Raw genomic sequence first — 22335 nt, 5'->3', positions numbered from 1 at the left:
CTCCGCCATTTTGGCTGGATGTTTGATTTAGGTTAGTTTTTATCGTCGCTTGTTTTGGCTACGTTTGAATTTCCATATGTATTTGTTGCACTTGTTTATCTTTGAATATGTTATATGTTATTGTTTTTTCGTAAAAAAAAATTACATACGGAACTATGGAAAGTGTAAGGAGTCGATTTTTATCACTGAAAATACTGAAATGATTAAATTTCGATTTTATGATGAAAAATAGATCACTTGTGATTATAAGTTCACTTGCGGTAACTCCGAAGTATTCACAAAGTTAGTGGTCATCTTGAAATTAGTGAGCTCTGAAAGCGGGTTGGCTATCCAGATTAACCAACAAGTATTACATATTGTTGACTATTATTGATTATGAGTTTTAGTACAAGTGAGGTAGGAAGAGAATTTTAATCACAAGAACAATAGATATACTAACGTTGTTGATGTAACAAGAAGCATGTTGGTATATTTAAAATTTACTCGTGATATCAAAAGGCAAGTAATTACCATTATGTCAACTCCTTTTTATTTATAGAGACTACTTTTAATATACCATAAAAATATTAACAATAAATGTTGTATGTTTTTTAACAATAGCACAAAAGTAACAAGAAATGTTATATGTTTTTTTTTTTTTTTAACAAGAGCGCTTAAAGTTGTCGTTAACATTAATATATGTATTGTACGTATATGACAGTTATATATTGACTTTCTAGTGGCTGTTATTAAATTGTACAAACGTTTTATTCGTGTTAACAACAGTTCCTTTAAAAAAATACATGTTATATTTACATAATAAAATTACAATAATTTACTACTCCATCCGTCTCATATTAATAGTTTTGTTTTAAATTTGGAGTTTTATATTTACATTATGAGTTTTACTACTCAGTTACTATGGAACAAAGGAAGTATATATATAGATATTTTTTTTACGACAATCCTTAAAGTTGTCACTAAAAATTAAATATGTCCATAAATTAGTGGTACACGAGGGTAATTTTTTATAGTAACTGAGTGGTATATTCAACGTGCAAACAGTTGATTGATATCCGAATGTTTTAAAATTCACTCAAGACTGTCGTTACAAAATTCCTTTATATAAAAAAAGCTAAAAGAAATGTTTGTAATCTTGTGAATAAAAACTTGTATAATTAACGGTTTTTTATGTGTCAAATTAAATCTAACTTCTAGAAAGCCTATACATATCAAAAACGATAAAATAAAAGTAATAACCAAATGTTGATATAACTTCTTAATTTGTCCAAGTCTAACTACCGTTAACTAAATAACTACTCCGTACATTATTTAGTTATATTTGTAATACTCGTTTCATTCCAGTAGCGACACGCATCTTGTGGAACCTTTTCAACTTTGACTATATGTTTTTATATTGAATAAAAAAAAATAATTAATTACTTTACATGATATTACCATTTACCATGAAACATAAAATAAAAAGACAAACCGACACGGCGACAACTAGTTGGAAACTTCGGGCATGCACCACAACAATCTCTATAAATTCCTTCACTAACCACCACCAACTCATAAACTCAATTGACTACAAACATACATATCTTTAACAAATCTACAAAACACGTACACCCCCTAGCAATAACTATTTTAAATTCTTTCAATTTCCATTAATGGCACCTACTATATTTGAAAATGGATCCGATGATGCCACAACGAAAAGTGGTCATAACCACGGGTCTATGGTAAATTTGGTTGGATCAAATTTCATGGCTAATGGCCATACCATTTTATCTAATGTCCCATCAAATATTACTTCTTCATGTTTTGGAAGTTCAAATGGTTGTTTTGTTGGTTTTGATGCTTTAGAAGCAACTAGCCGACATGTGGTCCCAATTGGGAAGCTAAATGGTATTCGGTTTATGAGCATATTTCGGTTTAAAGTTTGGTGGACCACCCATTGGATCGGTTCAAATGGTCGAGACCTTGAGCATGAGACGCAAATGCTCATGCTCGAGTGTTCTGACTCTGGGCGTCCTTATGTTTTAATACTTCCAATAATAGAAGGTTCTTTCCGGGCTTCTTTACAGCCAGGAAAGAACGATTTTGTGGATGTTTGTGTTGAAAGTGGGTCCACAAAAGTACGTGACACTTCTTTTAGGAGTGTCATATACATGCATGCGGACTCTGATCCGTATATTTTAATGAAAAAGGCAATGAGAGTTGTGAAAGAGCATCTTGGAACGTTTAAGCTATTAGAAGAAAAAACACCACCGGGTATTATCGATAAGTTCGGATGGTGTACATGGGACGCGTTTTATCTGACCGTGCACCCTCAAGGTGTCATAGAAGGCGTAAAGGGCCTAGTCGACGGTGGGTGCCCACCTGGGCTCGTGTTGCTCGATGATGGGTGGCAATCCATATCTCATGATGACGATCCGATAGATTCAGAAGGAATAAATCGAACAGCCGCAGGAGAACAGATGCCATGTCGACTTACGAAATTTGTAGAGAATTACAAATTTCGAGACTATCAGAGTCCGAAACATGACCCCCCTAAGAAAGGCATGGGAGCCTTTGTTAGGGACTTGAAGGAAGATTTTAAAAGTGTAGAATATGTTTATGTTTGGCATGCTCTTTGTGGTTATTGGGGTGGGATAAGGCCTAATATCCCTGGGCTCCCAGAATCAAGTGTGGTGAAGCCCATTTTATCACCTGGACTTGAGAAGACCATGGAAGATCTAGCCGTTGATAAGATCGTGAATAATGGAGTTGGGTTGGTCCCACCTGAGAAGGTTGATCAGCTGTATGAAGGTCTACACTCACATCTGGAGTCCGTTGGCATTGACGGAGTCAAAGTTGACGTCATCCATGTAAATCTTCTATTACCAAATTTCATTTTCTACATCTTTTAGTAAAAAATTTTAAGCACAATTCTACATTTTATTATCATTATATGTACCCTAAAAAAAGTTGTGTTACTCCATATATTATTGATACACATTAAGTATAGGTGAAAAAAATACACATAATAGTAAGTTTATGGCAAAAAATGTAGACAAATTATTGAAATATTATCTGGTTTCTTTCATACATCTATGCGGGATTGGTTATTGTTGTGAGGTATATGCGGGATTGAGTATCGTTGTTATCTAGTTTCCTTCTACCTAAAGGTAGAAGGTTTTTCCTTGTTCGCCCTACCCAAGAGGGTGAGGGATCTGACTTCATACTGTGAGTCCAGCAAAATTACTCTGTGGTTGTTTCTAACTATATGAATTAAAAAAGATACTACTCCGTAATATAATTTAATTTTTGGCACAGTTGTTAGAGATGTTATCTGAGGATTATGGTGGAAGAGTAGATTTGGCTCAAGCATACTTCAAAGCATTGACATCATCCGTGAGGAACCACTTTAACGGCAACGGTGTAATTGCAAGTATGGAGCATTGTAATGACTTCATGTACCTTGGTACCGAGGCCATTGCACTTGGTCGTGTTGGTACGTTTTTCACCGCCTAATTTTTATCATTTAATAGTCCAAGTTTGTCCATTTGTAAAAGTTGTCGGTAATAGTGAATAAATATGACTGGTAATTGGGTGAAAAAGAGGGAGAAAATAATAGATAATGATAAAGAATTTTTTTAATGACACCTCTAAGGGCTGCTGTTAAGGTGTATATAATCCTTATGCGTAGCAGTTATATATTAACATTAAAGTAGCAGTTATGAAAATGTACAAGATTTTTATTCACTTTAATTAACGACAACTCTAAGAGCGGTTGTTAGATACATCCTAGTGTTAAGTGGTAGGATTGTAGGAATGTTGCGTGTTAGAACTATGATCGACGTCCTTTCTTTTTTCTTTTCCCAAACACTCCACAATCAGCATATTGGGCATTATGAATTTCCGAGACAAAATCGCCCTTCAGGAGCGCGTGACAAATGGTCTAAACGTGCTATTGAATTTACTTCTTGCTTTCTAACAACAATTGTAATAATGTGAAATAATAAACATCTATTTATTATGTAATAACAATTGATACACTTTTATTTTACAGGGGATGATTTTTGGTGCACTGATCCATCTGGTGACCCAAATGGTACATTTTGGTTACAAGGGTGTCATATGGTGCATTGTGCTTACAATAGTTTATGGATGGGGAATTTTATACAACCAGATTGGGATATGTTTCAATCGACTCATCCTTGTGCCGAGTTTCATGCTGCCTCTCGAGCTATTTCTGGTGGTCCGATTTATGTTAGTGATGCCGTAGGAAATCACAACTTTGACTTACTTAAGAAACTTGTTTTGCCCAATGGGTCGATTTTACGTTGTGAATATTATGCACTCCCTACTCGCGATTGTTTGTTTGAGGACCCGCTTCATGATGGCAAAACTATGCTCAAGATATGGAATCTAAACAAGGTAAATATCGATAATGATTATAAATTTTGTTTGTTACCTTCTCTAATTGTGAATACTGCATATGTCTCAAAATTACTGCCTTGTCTTGTTTTGACTTTTCAAGTCTTTCTTGTATAAATTTGACTTTTAATATTTTTATCTGTATTATATAATATTGATGAAAGTTATAACAGTGAAAACACATTTTAAAACCGAATTCATCCATATAATTTTCATCAAATATTATATAATACAAACAAAAATATTTAAAGTCAAAATTGATGATGAAAGACTTTGAAAAATCAAATGGGACAGTTATTTTGAGACCTAGGGGGTATAAAAGTAGATGTGTCAAAATGAACGATTTATATTTAGTTTGTTGATTACTTTGATCAGTACAACGGGGTCATTGGAGCGTTTAATTGCCAAGGAGGAGGATGGTGTCGTGAATTAAGACGCAACAAATGCGCCTCTGAATACTCTCATCGAGTGACCTCAACAATTAAGCCCACAGACGTCGAATGGAAAAATGGGAAATCCCCAATCTTTATTGACAATGTCCCCGCTTTTGCGCTATACAAGTTTCATGAAAAGAAGCTTATCTTAGCTAAACCAACCGATAACATAGAACTCGCATTAGAGCCATTCAATTTTGAGCTCCTATCTATCTCTCCAATCACTGTTTTGGGCCACAAATCAGTCCAATTTGCTCCTATTGGGCTAGTGAACATGCTCAACTCGGGTGGGGCGATCCAATCAGCTGCATTCGACTCGAATATGGTTCGAGTTGAGGTCAAAGGTACCGGAGAATTGAGGGCGTTTGCATCGGAAAAACCAAGTGAATGCAAGATTAATGGGGAAAATGTTGAATTCAAGTATGAGGAACTTATGGTTATTGTTCAAGTTGATTGGCCCATGACAACGTTGTCGATAGTTGAGTATGTGTTTTGAAATATGAGACTAATGTACACGTTTTACTAATTTGTTTATTTATTGCTTGTAACAAAATTATTGAAATCTTTATTATAGCCGTATGTATATGGGCGATCCTCTAAATTTGTTTGAGAGATTGTTGTAATAGCTTGGATTGAAATATATATAGTTATTAATATTAATGTAAATGTAAATTTCTTAAAATATGTGATATATAGTATATAGTTTTACCCTACTTTTTATTTTTTTTTTAGTAATGTTAAACGTGTAATTCTACATTTCGACTGCTATTGTATAGTTTTGATTAGTTATTATATTAATCTATATATCTGTAGGTCATATAGTACTCGAAACGAATTTAGATTAACCACTAAACGAATCATCATACAAATAAATGTGAAATAACATGTTCATACATGAGCCGAATTAAAAGGATATTACCATCTACAACAAAAGTTGAGCCGAGGCCCGTGTTTGACACGGTTCCCTTAAAACAGATTCGCCCTCTACACGTCGTCTGTTTTTCAGGGTACAACGGTCAACGCTGTGTACAGCCAGAGATGATGTTTGCTTGAAAATGTAGAGGTGAAATGTGTGCCTTGTTGGAATTTTGTGTGTGTGTTTTTGCTCTGTATTTCTCTTTTTTTCAATGGGCAGAGATGATGTCCCATTTATAGGACAAACATTCATTGATAATATAATTTCCATTATATAGTTACCAAGATTAACAAACACAAAGTAAGAAACTATTCTTTAGTAATATGAAACAAAGTCAAACCTAGAAGGTCAAACATAATCAATTTATGAGTTACGGGTCAAACCATCTGTGACACCCCGTACAAAACCATCGTGTACGGTTCAACAACAGGATCATTACAAGGTCAAACACTATATGCTGTTTGAAAAACCAGTTTTGCATTCATAAAAGATAGCGTTTTACAAAAGACAACGTGCTTCCTATGAATAGAAGCATAAACATAAATACTTGATCCAAAGGTCGTTACAAAGCCATTGTTTGAAAATAACGTAAGTTACGAATGTAAAGTAAAAGTTTCATGATTGAGACATCTCTAAGTAATGCAGCGGAAATCTAACACAGCAGGTCCGTAACAGCAAGTCTATAACACCAAGACAGCAAGTCTAACAGCGGAAGCAACAACGTCTAAGCACCTGATAAATACACGCTTAAAAAGTCAACACAAATGTTGGTGAGCTATAGTTTGTTTGTAATCAGTAATGTAATGTAGACCACGAGATTTCAGTGCTTCAACCATCAGTTTAAATCAGTGTTTCAAAACAGTATGAACAGTATATGCTTAACCGTGGGCACCCGGTAACTAGACTTAACGTATGTATATCACCCCCTAAAAGTACACCTGGCGAGTGCGTTTGTCCTTGAAGTATTAAACACCCGTTGAATGCTAGCGCGACTAGCCCGAGTGGGGTTGTCAAACCCTATGGATCCATATCTAAGATTCGCGTTCACGATTAGGAAACCAATGATTAAACGTTACCGAGCTAAGGGGAATCTTTGTGCCGTTATATCACCCACACATATGTAAAGTTTAAGTATTCGTGTCTAGTATGTAAAACGTAAAAAAAAAACGCATGTATTCTCAGTCCAAAAATAGTAAAAAGTAGTAAAGGGATGCTATAACTCACATTGAATAAGCAGTAAAAGTTGATACGAAAAGTATGCAAGTAGTAAGTCGGTCCGAAAGGTCGTCAACCTAAGTCAAAGGTCACTAAGTCAGTATGTTGTCCCCATAAGTTTAAAAGTGCATAAATTAAGTTTAAGTGTCATCATCAACATCATCATTATCATCATCATTCATCAACACTAAGGTAAGTTTAACAAGAATAGAGATCGAAACAAAAGGCTGACTTCGGACAGATGTTACGACCTCTATACAAATCGTAAAGACGCGTAGTTAGTGGACATGGCTCCGTATGTGAGTCCAATAACCCAACCTAACTCGTCTTCGTTTGACCGTGGCGACGGTTTAAGTGCGAGTAGGTCAGAAATTTCAGCACAACGTTACAAAGGCTTAGTGACTTTCGGAAGGCTATAAATCCTAAACCGTATATCGGATTAAGTCGAGGCCTAAACGAAAAGTCATCTAATCGAAACGAACTATCTGAAAATCAATTTTTCCAGAAGCCCAGGAGTCTGATTAGACCCTGAAAAACAGCAAACAAGTGCTCCGGTGAGATTCTTGGTGCTTGATGCTCATCACGGTTCTCATCCTTGATGCTTGTAAGCTTCAAGTGTACAACTCTTTGATGTTTTAGCATCACTTTGACCAAGGTTCAACCATCAACACACAACTAAGAGTAAAATTTATCATTCTACAAGTTTTGAACATCAAGATTGCCTCTTTATTGCATAAATCCAATAAAGCTTCAACCTTTGTCCTTTTTACACAAGTTTATGCATCTCCATCATATGTGATGATGAAGACTTGATCTTTATCATCACAATAAACACAAAAAGGTTTCAAGTAAGTGAGATCTACAATAATAACTTAGATCTCAAGTATTAAGAAAACCCTAAGCTAGAAAGCTTGAATCTTTACAAGATTAATGAGACCATAAGCTAAAAAGCTAAGATCTTTAACAAAATAATGAAAGTAATGAGACCATAAGCTAAAAATATAAGATCTTTAACATAATAATGAAACCCTAAGCTAGAAAGCTTGGATCTTTAGTGTTCTTGAAGATCCTTAAAGCAAAAGACTAGATCTTCAAGTTACATGAAGATCATAAACACAAGTTTTGATCTTTATTACAAAACAAAGAAATCACAAACTAGATCTAACAAGTAAATGAAGATTCAAAGCTAGAAAGCTTGAATCTTTCATGTTCTTGAAGGATTCAAACCCAAGTTTGAATCTATAAGATATAACAAGATCAAAAGCTAAAAGCTAGATCCATCAAATGATGATGATGATGTTGTGTATATGAAGGGAAGAAGAAGAGAAAGAAAATTTAAAACTTACACTTTTTAGAGTGAGAAAGACTAGAGAGAGAATTAGAGGGTAAGTGTGTGTAATTTGTAAATGAAATCAAGTGTGAAATGAATGAGATAAGCTTGGTATTTATAGGAAGTGAGGGTGTGGGGAGGTTAAGGTGGCCATAGGTTTTAGTGGGGGACACCTTTTTGCTTTTTGATTAATGGTTGTCTAAAGTTGATGCTTATGTTAGGATCCCATGCAACATTAAGGATAATGCTTAACAAAAATGCTAGTATGTTCCCTTTAATAAATGGACATTTGTCTTTCATTATTATGGGTCACTAACTTATAATAATTGGGCTAATTAAATAGTCCACTAACTAGTGTAGGGTGGGCTAGGGTCCAACAAGGTAGAAAGTCCAACAAAACTAACTAGTAAGCATAAGTAAATTACTAAGCGTAATTAAGCATCCAAAAACCCAAGTAATTGTTATTATAAAATAACAATTAGTATTACGTAGTCATAATATTCCGATTACGACCAAAGTTAAACGTGTACCAAGTACATAGCTCGTTTCAACCTCAAGTGACACCAACGGTCGTAAAAGCATTCGGGGATCAAGTTAAGTGATTACACACTTAATAGTACGTAGTAAGGTATTAATGAAAGTAATCCACATGAAGTAAGATCCCAGATTAAGATATAGCTCAGTACGTACAAATACGCAGTTTTGTGAAAGTACAAAGCATAAAAGCAAGTCGAAAAAGCAGGGTGTTACATTACCCACCCGTTAAAGAAAATTTCGTCCCGTAATTTTGAGGAGTGACCAACAATAGTACCGTATTTGACTAAGAAGGAGCGTATCAAAGTTCCGTGAGACTCGTGGACTCAGAAGTGAGTTATTTACCTTGAAAGGTACTTGGGCATATAAAAGTAAGAATAGGTATATGCCATTAATTAAGTCTCTTATCCTAAGAGATCAACAAATTGATTTCGTTTCTGGTTGACATGAGTATGTCATCTGAATATATATACCTACAAAAGGAAAGATGATGTTTTTAGCCCTACAGTCATCTTCAGTAAGCCGAATGCATGAAATACATCATGAATGTTTCTAAACTCATCTAAAACATTGAGCGCTTATGTCGCAATACAAAGCTGACAGGTAGAATGGAGAGCATGGTGATCACAACCATGCGATTTGATGTCTGTGTAGTGTTAGCCACGGATTTTACTAATCCCTTAATTTTGGAAGGAGACCATAGGCATAAAGAACCTGATATTTAAGAAACGTTTGTTTGATTAAATGAATTGAAATTTTAGCCGAAGGTGACAAATCAGACTTACATGCAATGCCAGCCATAATTATTTATAGTGTCTTTAGGGCGGTCTGAACGAACAATGAAAGATATCACTTAGTTTTCCATGATGCATATGATCTTATTCTTGAATGGAATGAAAGCACAGCTCCATAATGTAACTTTATCCTTTAAGTTACATATTGAAGTTAGGGTTAACATCGACTAGAATAACATATAGTTGCAACTAACGAAGGAAGAAATATATAAAGTAACCACATCAGTGTCGTAAATATTTTAAGCAGTCCCCTTCCAAGAGGATAACAAGATTCATAGATTCTCAAAGTATCTTATATTACATTCCCGAAAGAAAATCGCACGAAAGGTGTGATCTTTAAACGAGAGTGAACTCTTCGAGTGGTTCGTTCTGAATTTATCCTCATACTTAAGGGGATGCGTGGATGAGAAGATACGTGAACCCTTGTTCATAAAGAATGGTTTACTCTAAGTGAAAAGAATCTCCAAAAATGATTTCCTTGTACCTCAGCATTTTGAATCCTAGAGATGACGTTTATGAGGGTGTTGCGATTAGCCGTGACATATTGAGAGTAGAAACCCGCCTAGTGCCTTTCCTACGATAGGGTGACCACTGAGTGAGCCCCCAGAAAACTGATTTATCGGCCCGCGTTTTTGCCAAGTCTAACCTTAAGAGGAACATTTCATGAGCGCAAGGACTTCTTAACAAATTTTATAAAACTGCCACCCAAAGTGGCTCAAGAGTTTTTAACAAAGATTTTAATGGTAAGCTTCATCCCTAATGGAGGGCGAGAAGAAGTGTGATCCATACATGGTGTAGTCTAATACAAAAACCTTTGATAAAATTAACCAAAGAAGTTTTGAAAAACCTTTAAACGTTTGATGTGACAACATAAACGGAACGAAGTTCCTAGTAAATTTAGAAGTATGTACAACGTGTATCATTTTGTACAAAACTATTTGACTTAAGTTAAACAACTCAATAAAGGAGCGATTTTTAAATAACTTGAAGGTATAACTTAGTATGTACTAACCAAAATAAGTAAGGATAAATTTATACATATATGATTGCATAAGTGACAGAAAAGTTTTTTTTTTAGTACTTTCATTTGTCCATGAATCTCGTGAGGACCGCACAGATAAACGTGTAAAATTTTTGATAAACATAGTTTTTTTTTTCGTATTTAAGAGGTTATGAGTTGAAAAAGATTGAGTGAAAAATCTTTGAATCATCAGGTGACATGTTACTAGGTAATGAAAACTAATGAATTAAATGTAGTTTTGATAATTATCAGGACACAAGTCTTTGGGCTAAAAATGTTCTCGTGCGAAGCCGTTGCTAAAAAGTGAGGTATGAAGGATAGATCATGAGGATGAGAAGTCAATCGCTTCTTGACTTTGCAAAATGCCAAACAGGTTATGGCCAATATTAGAGTCGGAATACTGATGGTGTTAATATCATTAAATGAGAATCCTTTGGAATAGGTCAGGACTTAGAGTTATGTAAGAAAGAGCATCGTTCCAACAGGTGTGGCAAATAAGATCCTTGGGGTAACGCAATAGTTTTGAATGGTTTAAGTGTTAGTGGATGTCCAAAGGCTCTGCATGGCGTGGTGGTAAGTGCCTTCATCACATACACACACACACACACACATGAATCTTTAAATTTCGACGGTTGTAAAGTCTTTAGGATGACTTGGATACGAATAAGCAGCGAAAAATTTTATATAATAAGCAACGAAAATTTTATAGAAATCGTTTAAGGTGACAATGTAAGAAAAGAAATGAAGTTCTTAGTAAACTAGAGTTATGTACAACATGTACTATTCTAAGTAACATATCTTTCGAATAAAGAATGGATTTGTAAAAGTGAAAGTAAAATTTCATGTGTGCTCGTCAAAATAAGTAATTATTTACTTTAACATATACGGTTTCTAAAATTTACACGTATGGTAAATAAAATAAATTTATTTTTACAAAACTTTGAGAGGATCGCACAGTAAAATAGTATGTGTAAAATTTTGGCAAACAAAATTTTCATATTTCGGAGGTTACAAGTTGGAAAAAGATTGATGAGGACTGAATAAAAGATTTTGAAAATTTCGGGTGATGTTTGAGGAAATAAAAACTATTGAATTTAAATATGGTTGATGACTATTAGTAGGGCATAAGTCCTTTGACCAAAAATGCTTAAGTGTGAAGTTGTTGCTTATAAGTGAGATACGAAAGGAAGAGTATGAGGACGGGAATTAACTACCCATTGATTTTGGAAATTTCGAACTGGTATGACTAATATCGAAGTAAGAAGGATGATGGTGTGATTATCATCAAATAAAAAATCCCTCGGAATAAGTTAGGATTTAGAGTCGTGTAAGAATGAGTATCAGATAAGATTCTTGGGTAATTCTTAATATAGAATTCGAATCGCTGAAGTGACGGGATACAATTTCCTTTATGTATCGTTGTGCAGGTTTGTCCATTGTATCGGTTTCTTCCATTGCATCCAAAAACCCAAGTAATTGTTATTATAAAAAAACAATTAGTATTACGTAGTCATAATATTCTGATTACGACCAAAGTTAAACGTGTACCAAGTACATAGCTCGTTTCAACGTCAAGTGACACCAACGGTCGTAAAAGCATTCGGAGATCAAGTTAAGTGATTACACACTTAATAGCACGTTGTAAGGTATTAATGAAAGTAATCCACATGAAGTAAGATCCCAGATTAATATATAGCTCAGTACACACAAATACGTAGTTTCGTGAAAGCACAAAGCACAAAAGCAAGTCGAAAAAGCCGGGTCGTTACACCATCCCATCGGGTCGGGCGCAAAAACTGACCGACTTTGTTCCTATAGTTTCAGCATCAAACACCCCACTTTGAAGTACGATATCTCATTCACCACAATTTAACTTTGGACACATGATATACTCGCTCCGAAGCCTTGTTAAGAGTTATGTAACAGTATAATTATAACTCGTGATTAAGTTATATACATATACATAAATAGGTCCAAAGTTTGGGGAAAATACACTTGAAAATAAAATTTTCCAACAATCTCCGACATGAATAGATATCAATCTAAAGCACACAAACATACTGCATTTTCGACAACTGAGTCTTGCATAGGATAGGTAGGTGTTACCCTTTGAACCTTCCCTTATGAAACATACTTAGTCTCCTGGCTCACAGTAGACGAGATGTCCTTGAACTGGTCTGCCGCTTGTGTAGACGATAATACATTTCACACATGACTCTCCCTAATAATTTCAACTCCTCATAGTCGTGTCCATTATGGTCCTGAAAACTAGCCTGGTTCTGCGAGAGCTCTAGGAATTATGCCCACTAATTCCTTTTGAAGCAACCTCACTTCTCTCTCACATAGATGATTTCTTAAAGATCTCCAACCACCTTATGTGTATCTTTAGAAATCATTAAAAGCTTATTGCTTAATCTTACATCACTGTATAAATTAGTTATAGGAATGGAGTAGGAAGCTTAATAACTCCCTCATATGGTATGAGAAGTTTAACAACTCCCCCACAGTGACCTCAGTTTACATAATTAGGTTGTCCTATTGAACCCAGATCTTGGGATCTCCAGTCAACTGGGTTAGGTTTCCTTCATATAAACTATCAGTTCAAGGGCTTTAGTCTCATTCCACAACATAATCTCTTCTTCACCCTCATGGTTTTCGGATCTGAAATTTTATCATTTAACTTTTAAAAGTTACCTAATATAACCTACAAAGAGATTAGTTGTTCTACTATAATTTTATTGAATACGTCAATCTTAATTACCAATCATTGTCTTAAATAGAATTATAGCATCAACTAAATTCTTATCATTTTCTATCCAATGACCATTTTATCATGAATCATGAATTGATATCAAACTGCAAGACACCCTCACATTTCATGTTATTGTGTACAATTTATACAACTAACTGAGGTTACTACTTATCCTTTCAAAACTTCCCCCACATGTCTTGCAAATTGATGTAAATTTCAACTATAATCATATAATTCAAATATGATTCTGATCAATGATGCAGTAAAATTCCCCCACATGAGATTTACATCTTATGTGTTCAAGATTTAACACATTTTGAGCAATTCTTTATCATATTCAAGGTTTGACCTAGAAACGTCGAATTTAAAAACTTAACAAGGTTTTCGCACTCAATTGCAAACCTGAATTTCAACTAGGCAATTCAAAATCTAAGATAATATAACATATGTAAACATCGTTTTGTTTATAATTATCTTTAGATTTATACCATCACTCAAATTCCATATATAATGGAAATAATCCACATCATTGTTGTCACTAATTTGGTTTTATAATATATCAAATCCTTCTACACTGAATGAAATACCGATTTTGTCTTAGCATAAATTCCACACAACGGAATATTCGCTGTTAACTGATATTTGCAGATGATCATCATTAACAAGTCTAAGTCTAGCATGCCAAAGACTTCAAGACCAAAGCTAAGAACGGAAGATGCATCATTTCGATTCTTCTTGCTTTCTTGTTACTTGGAATCGAACACATGATATTCATAGAAACTCTTATTTTAGACAAAATCCACTTGTGACTAAACACCATTATGAGTTCCTTATAAACATTGTCTCTTATCAATCATCCAGTCTTATATCTTTCATAAGCATAATGTATATGTCATCTATCCAAGAAGTGTCTTTAATCCTCCATAATGAGAATTTTTTTTCTTGGACTTCTATAGATTTCATATCTTTTCAAATTAAATTTATCTTCATAAGATAAATTGAATTACTTATAAAACCATAACTTATGATGTTCTTACCAAAAAGTGTAAGGATTATATGACCCAAACGATAAGATTAATCACCCACTCCGACAAACGAAAGACAATAATACGAAGAATTAAAGAACGCGAGATTTAACGTGGTTTTTTTAAAAAGCAAAGGAATTATCATTAATGAACACGAGACAAATACAACACAGAGATCCTCTTTTAAGCTAGAGAGATTTTAATCCACGGACCAACGTGGTTATATGTAATCGAATGTCGATTACTTTAATCCACGGACCAACTAGAGAGATTTTATTATATAATTCGTACACATACATAAGGGTTACAATATGATGCTTATATAGGCCAAAAACAACAAGGAAACACCTTGGAGAACAAGAAAAACGTAAATATGAAAACTGCCCGTCAGGCCTAGCCGAGCCGCGCCGCGCCTCCAAGGCAAAATCCATATTAGAAGCTTCTCGAATTTGATGTTCTGTTTATACGTTAGGCCGCGTCGCGCCATTCAAGGGCCGCGGCGCGCCTCTTCTCTTGAACTGATTCCTTCGACTTGTTTTGATATCCTTCACATCCAACAAAAAGGATAGAAATAATTTCTTTATTATAATCTTGACCAGTATAGTCAAATCACCTATAATGTATTCCCGACACTTTTATCTGTCTGTTAAATGTGTTAAATGTAGAAACTTCTACCAACCGAGAAATAAAACTCGATAGACCTTTACCAACCGAGAAATAAATCTCGCTAGGCCTTACAAGTGTCATATCTTTTTTTTTTGATCATATCTTTAATCCACACAGAATCATCCCATGACATACCTCGAGTCATTAGATTTTACTTAATGTATTCAAATATAATACACGTCAAACAATGACATAACTAATTTCTCTTTTAATTATTGTCATGACATAATTTAAAAACAGTGCATTTCAAATCATTTTATTCTTTGAAACTCTTTGATGAAATGTAAAAGCTTTAACAAAAACAATCTAAAACCTTTTCATTTCAAGTGTTATACACATTTATAATTTTAACTGGTACAAAATTAATTTCATGACAACCTATAAGGAGAAACCTAAGACATTGTGAATGCCTTCTCACTTTCATGATAACTTGCATCCATTATTATCATCATTCTATTCAAATGACAACGGACACAACCAGAAATGATCGAACGTGTCATTTGTCACTCGTAATTATGAGATATATAAAATATTCACATAATTTCCATTACGACCCATCATGAAATGTACTTTGGTTCTTCCAAGATGAAAATTCGAATATCCAATTTATGAAACATAGAACTAATGTCAATGAGTTCTATAGTTCCATTATGTAGTCAACAAACTACATCATTAACGAGTATCAGGTCGTTTACATTTCGCGTTATTTACTATCAAAGAAGGTACCAAACATTATGTTTTGAAATTAGTTATATTTGAAAATCATAAAGGCACTAAACCTTACGTTTGAATACTATTATATTCCAAGAACAATAAGGTACTAAACCTTACATTTTGAATAGAATTATAATTCAAACCAAAAAGTTACTAAACCTTACATCTTGAATACCAGTTATATTCCGGAAGGTACTACACCTTATAATTTGCATAAAATATATTTCAAAACTAATAAGTCACTAAAACTTATGTTTTAAAATACAATTCGAAATTACAATTATAACTCATTTGAATTATAATTGTAATTTCGAAATTTTTATAATTCGAAATTTTTACAATTTGAAATGAATACGTTTGAATTATCTTTCTCAAATTACAACTCATTTGTTAGATCCATGAAATAAAATCATGTTAACAAACCATTATACTTTATGTCAATTGTAAAAATTTACAATTATCTTTATCTTATGCAACGAAACATTTTTATAGACACATACTTTTCACAAACTATCAGAATTAGTTGTCAAAATATTAAACTTATTTTCAATCTTTGTAGAAACGTACTCCACGTAAGCGACTAACTTGCTAAAAAATTAAAATTATTGTTAATCATATTCATATATGTATAATATGTAGACACATTCTCTACACAATTATCTATTTATTTAAACCAGCTTACTGGTGAACAATATTCATATTATCATATTAACTATTAGACAAAAAGATAAATAGTACCAGGGTCAATTTTGTCTTTTTATCTATTTTACTATAGCAACGGAATCACTGTAGCCGTTAGCACTGTAGCAACGGAATCACTGTAGCAGCAGAATCACTGTAGCAACGGAATCACTGTAGCAATGGTACTTTAGCAATTTTTTTTCGGTTCATTTACTGTAGTTTTTTTTCCTTTATATTTTTCTCTACCCTAACAATTTTTTTATTTTATTTTTATTTTTTGGTTTCCTTTATATTTTTCTCCACAAAATAACGACTTAATTGCATTAAATTTTTAAAAGTCAACAATTTCATAGCGAAACGCGGAGATGCACGTATATTATTAATATAAAATAACATTTAAATCTTTGATGGGTTATAGCTTTTAGTTCGACTCGAGTTGCGCTTCAACGACATCATCGTTAGCTACGAAATAATTTTACAAACTAAACGCAATAAAATACATTGAAAACCGAACCCCCGGCGCGAAGCGAGGGTTCCACAACTAGTTTAATTCATTATGCACACAACAATGTGTTCAAAGAAAGACTCCTATCCTGTATAAATGTACATAGCCTCTGGATAGCAATTTTTAATACAAATCTGAATTAATAGCCCAACTAGTTGGGTGCCCCGCGCTTTGCTGCAGGTATTGAACGACTACGAAGCTGACATTTAAGAATACGTTTTTTTTTATAAATTAGTGAAAACTTAGTTATCCCGTTTATGGTATTCGGTTTTAACAATAAGAAGGTCGAATGTCACCCAATGTGATAGTAACATGATATAACACAGCTTAGAATGTTTAGGAGTAAAAAAAAAAGTAATATGGGTGACGTTTTTTGTGGGGAAAAATAGGGTAAAAAAAAGATATTGAGAGAGTGTTGTTTTGCGGGCCTTTAGGAAAAGTTGTAGGGAAGTAAGGAGGATGTTAAAAAATATATATATATTCACTGTAGCATAGTAGTACCCTTTGTGGGTACAACTGTTTATGCGAAACGTACAAGTAGTTAAAGGCCTTTATGAAAAATTGTAGGGAAGTAGGGGATGTTAAAAAAAAAAAAGTTTCACTGTAGCATAGTAGTACCCTTTGTGGGTACAACTGTTTATGCGAAACGTACAAGTAATTAAAGCATAATGATGGTACTATTCACTTACTATTTGGGGGACTTTGTCAATTAGTATAAACTAGTTGTGGCGCCCTCGTGATGTGGCGGAAGAACGTTAGCTAAATTCAATTATGAAAAGTAAAGAAAAAAATAGAAGCAAATGACATAAACTGAAATGGGTAAAAAAAAAACTCAAATTATAAAAAAAATCAAACAATTATATTAATAGTAGCAACATTAACGATTTGTAATAAGTGAAAAGTTATGTGGTTGATTCTTAATAAATGAAATATTATGTGTTTGATTTCTAATAAACGTAAAGTTAAACCATAATAATAATAATAATGGTTGTGGTTGAATTACGGAAGATTGAAAGTTTGTTGTAAAATTATAGAAACCATAAAGTTCACTATTTATAAGGTTTTACCTTTTAGTATATAGGTATATAATATAATATAATTATGTGGTCGATTTATAATGAATGAGAAGTTTTATCGTTGAATTATAAAATGTGAAAAGTTTGTGGTAAGTTTATAAAAGTTATAAAGTTAACAATTATAAAGGGTGTGGTTGAATTTTAAAAAAGAAAAGTTTGTTGTAAGTTTACGAACCTTATGAAGTTCACTATTCATTTCCACTCTGTGTTTTAGATATATAGAGTAATATAGTTATAATAAAACATTTTGTTAAAAGCTACCCAAATTAATTAAAAGGCATACGTTAAAGACCAGATTTCGTATAGCACCATTCATTTTTCCATTGTTCCTTCCGACTCAATTTATTCAAAAAAGTCTTCACGAGAATGTGCAGATTGTTTTTGCCAAATTAAGATTTGCGGAGTACTAGATATATGTAAAATATTTTGGACAACATCAAACTACCTTTTTAACCAAATTTCTATACGGAAATTATTTTGCACAAAAGCAAAACACAATTGTTTTAAAATAAACTAAATAAATAATAAATAATAAATCCATCGGTATCTCCACACTATCAACAATTAAACTATTAGAGCAATCCAATAAAATATATAATTTTACAAATAGGCTAATTATTGATAATCATGTTATAATATCACTAATCATCTTTTTTTTAACAGCAAAATGATTTATATTATAGAACGCTCTCTAGCAAGTTGCTAAGAGAGAGAATTACAAAGGCTTTAGGAGCCAAGAGTTCCAATTAGAAACAACTTGACCTCTGTTTTTTAGCCAACGAAATGAAAAAGATTAAATTACATCAAAAAGACTACATCTACGAAATGAATGATCGCTAAAAACAATTCCGTTTCTGTGACGCCAAAGAACCCATAACAAGGTGACAATGATTGTGATGATCCGCGGTTTGGAGATGTAGCCATGTACGTGCCATCGAGCCAACTCTGAACGTCTGACCATGTAGGAAAATTAGGCATATCACAATTCGACCAAACTCGAACTAGTCTCCATAAATCACTAGCCACCGAACACTCGAAAAATAAGTGTTGTTGTGTTTCGACACTGTGATTACATACCAGACAAAAAATCGAAGGGATGTCTATACCTTTAGTGGAGAGGTTCCAACGCAAAGGCATAGCGTCAAGTTTAAACCACCACCAAAAAACGTTCACTTTTTTCGGTAGATGTTTTAACCAAATCGTCGGAACAGGTAGTGATGTTAACAGTTTTTTGTCAATAAATAACCTGGTATCTTTAACCTAAAAAGAGTCATCAGAAGTCAAAGAGCATTTCCAAGAATCTGCACGATCTGAAATGTTAACCTGTTCTTATTCCTTTTGAAGCTGTGATAAGGTGGACGTGTTGCGAGACCTAATCTCGGCCCTGGACCAGTTCCATGACCATGCATTATTGACCCACTTCTCGACCACCGAATGATACTTAAACAGGTCGAGGTGATAAAGGCGGTTAAACCTAGAACGTAACGAAGACGAACCACACCAAGTATCATGCCAAAAATTGACATTAACACCATTACCGACCACCATATGAACGAAATTGTGAGGAATGGTGTTGTTTGCCATCAGGTTCGAACATGTTGAAACAATGTGACACTAGATACTATTACCTTTGGCGTTTTTGAACACATCACCATGGATAGATTTCATAATATGAACCCAAAAATCGTTCGGATTGATCACAAAACGCCACCTCCATTTTAGAAGTAACGCTAGATTAAACGCCTTTAGACTCCCGACATTTAAACTGCCTTGTTGGAACGAGGCGAGAATAGAATCCCATTTGACCCACGCCATCTTCTTATTGGAAAGACTACCACTCCAAAAAAATCTTGCACGAATAGTTTCAAGTCTTTTGAGAACCGTTCCCGGGCATTTGAATAATGATATGGAATAAATACCGAGACTACCCATTACCGATTTCAAAAGGGTTAACCTACCACCCGAGGAAATGAGACTAGCCTTCCACGATGCAAGACGAGTATGAAACTTGTGTCTCAAGTTGTCCCAACTCGAGACTCTTTTCATATTCATACCAATAGGGATCCCTAAATATTTAGTAGGGAACGTCCCCGATCTACACCAAAAATCTGAGGCAATAGAATTAACAGATTTTGAGTTGACACCAATACCATAAACGTGAGATTTAGAGACATTTAATTTAAGACCCGAAACGAGGTGAAATACGTCTAAAATCTGCAAGATGTGGCCCAACTCACGGCGATGCCACTAAGACATACGTATATAAAATGAGAAAGATGAATATTATTGGACCCGACTTTTATACCTTTAATGAAGTTAGAATCCATAGCTTTTTGAAAAGCTAAGTGTAAACCTTCCATCACAATGAAAAAAAGAAACGGGCTAAGGGGATCACCTTGACGTAAACCTCTTTTGATTTCAAATTCTCTAGTCGGGCTACCATTAACGAGGACGGATGTATGAGCGGTTTTGAGGTAACCCATGATCCAACTACACCACTTTGAGCCGAAACCCAAGGACCGTAACATGAAAAGTAAGTAGTCCCAATTAACAGAATCGTATGCTTTCTCAAAATCGACTTTGAAAAGAAGAAACTTTTTCTTATTTTTCTTAAACAGATCAATAATCTCACTCAGCATCAACGGTCTGTCAAGAATCTGGTGTCCGAAAATAAAAGTTGACTGAACAGTAGAAATAATCTTGTCAATAACACCTGACAATCGATTCGTTAAAAGCTTGGTAATGATCTTATAGAAAAAACCAACTAAAGATATCGGTCAAAAATCAGAGAATAAGACCGGGTTTTTCACTTTAGGGATTAAAGCAAAAAAAGCGGAATTTGCCCCATGTGTCATAATAGGTGTAGCAAAGTAATTACGCACGTCCCTGCAAATATCATGACAGAAAATATCCCCAAAAACGTTTAATGAATTTGAAAGAAAAACCATCTGGGCCTGGAGCCTTTGAACAATCACAATCCCATACCGCCCTTTTTATTTCACCGTCTTCGAATGGTAGTTCTAACATGGCCGAATCATCCTGAGTTAACGTAACCTCAAGATTAATATTAACACACTGAGCACCAGAGTCAATAACATCAAATTTGGATTTATAAAACTCAAAAAATTCATTTTTGATGGTACCAGGATCGACCACCCACGACCCATCGAGCATTAGATCTTGAATGTGTTGTTGGCATCTTTAATGTTTGAAAGAGCAATGAAAAAATTTTGAATTTTCATCACCCTCGACATCCCATTTAATCCGTGCTTTTTGTAGCAAATCCAAAGATTCCATCTTAGAAAGGTCGATTCTTTCCTGAGCTAACAAATTATGTTCATATCACTAATCATCTTGATAAAGGTATTTAGAAATGTAGTAAAAACCCACCAAACATTTTTACACTACTGAACAAAAAAAGAAGTGATATGCGAATCACAGATTTGTAACATACGGACAAAGATATTACTAATATTCTAGACACGAAATAATAACAATAATTTAATAATAAATAACAAATTGCAACCTTCCTTTAAAAAAATGCAGTAATAGTCTACAAGATCACATTTAGGCATTTAGCACAAGATTTAAGCAATCATCTTCATCTTAAAACTTAATAATAAGAGGTTTTCATATAAATGACTAAAGTGATTCCAATGAAAGAAAACATTCTATTTTAAAAGGAAATCACAGCAATACTAATCTTTTCCTTACAATATCCATTTGAGAAACATATTTTCACGTAAAATATTATAACAATTTCTACCATAAATTATTCCAAATCCAAGAAACATAAACATTATAACATATAATGCATATCTCAACAGAATTCATACACGTTTTTTTTCCTTTCAAGAATTAGATCAACATATAGGAGTAATTTTAACATTGGTGGATTCTTTGCTGTTTCATACGACTTGTTAACTCAAGAAATTCACAGAGTTTTCAAGAAACTTATTGGGTATAGTTTCTTTTATAATAAATATGTTTTAAGATTATAGGTCATATAGTACCCAAAACGAATTTAGATTAACCACTAAACGAATCATCATACAAATAAATATGAAATAACATGTTCATACCTGAGCCGAATCAAAAGGATATTACCATCTACAACAAAAGTTGAGCCGAGGCCCGTGTTTGACACAATTTCCTTAAAACAGATTCGCCGTCTACACGTCGTCTGTTTTCCAGGGTATAACGGCCAAAGCTGTGTATAGCCGAAGATGAGGTTTGCCTGAAAATGTAGAGGTGAAATGTGTGCCTTG

General features: G+C 33.9%; 1 protein-coding gene across 1 annotated transcript; it reads left to right on the top strand.

Annotated features, from left to right (window-relative positions):
* The first annotated feature begins 1544 nt into the window (after positions 1-1544).
* On the top strand, positions 1545-5504 carry LOC139846688 (galactinol--sucrose galactosyltransferase). Its single transcript, XM_071836172.1, has 4 exons — positions 1545-2852; positions 3301-3478; positions 4037-4404; positions 4780-5504. The coding sequence occupies exons 1-4, from the start codon at positions 1653-1655 to the stop codon at positions 5332-5334; spliced, it is 2301 nt and encodes a 766-aa protein (XP_071692273.1). The 5' UTR covers positions 1545-1652; the 3' UTR covers positions 5335-5504.
* Positions 5505-22335: the final 16831 nt, after the last annotated feature.

Source organism: Rutidosis leptorrhynchoides, chromosome 5 (assembly GCF_046630445.1).
Source record: "Rutidosis leptorrhynchoides isolate AG116_Rl617_1_P2 chromosome 5, CSIRO_AGI_Rlap_v1, whole genome shotgun sequence".
In the NCBI taxonomy this organism is placed as follows: domain Eukaryota; kingdom Viridiplantae; phylum Streptophyta; class Magnoliopsida; order Asterales; family Asteraceae; genus Rutidosis; species Rutidosis leptorrhynchoides.
This window is presented reverse-complemented; position numbering and strand designations above follow the sequence as displayed.

What these genes read in the sequence shown, in the direction of transcription:
- LOC139846688 (XM_071836172.1), top strand. Translation starts at nt 1,653, where the DNA reads ATGGCACCTACTATATTTGAAAATGGATCCGATGATGCCACAACGAAA. An exon ending in TCAAAGTTGACGTCATCCAT is followed by an intron (nt 2,853 to 3,300) that starts GTAAATCTTCTA and finishes TTTTTGGCACAG; the next exon opens with TTGTTAGAGATGTTATCTGA. An exon ending in AGATATGGAATCTAAACAAG is followed by an intron (nt 4,405 to 4,779) that starts GTAAATATCGAT and finishes TACTTTGATCAG; the next exon opens with TACAACGGGGTCATTGGAGC.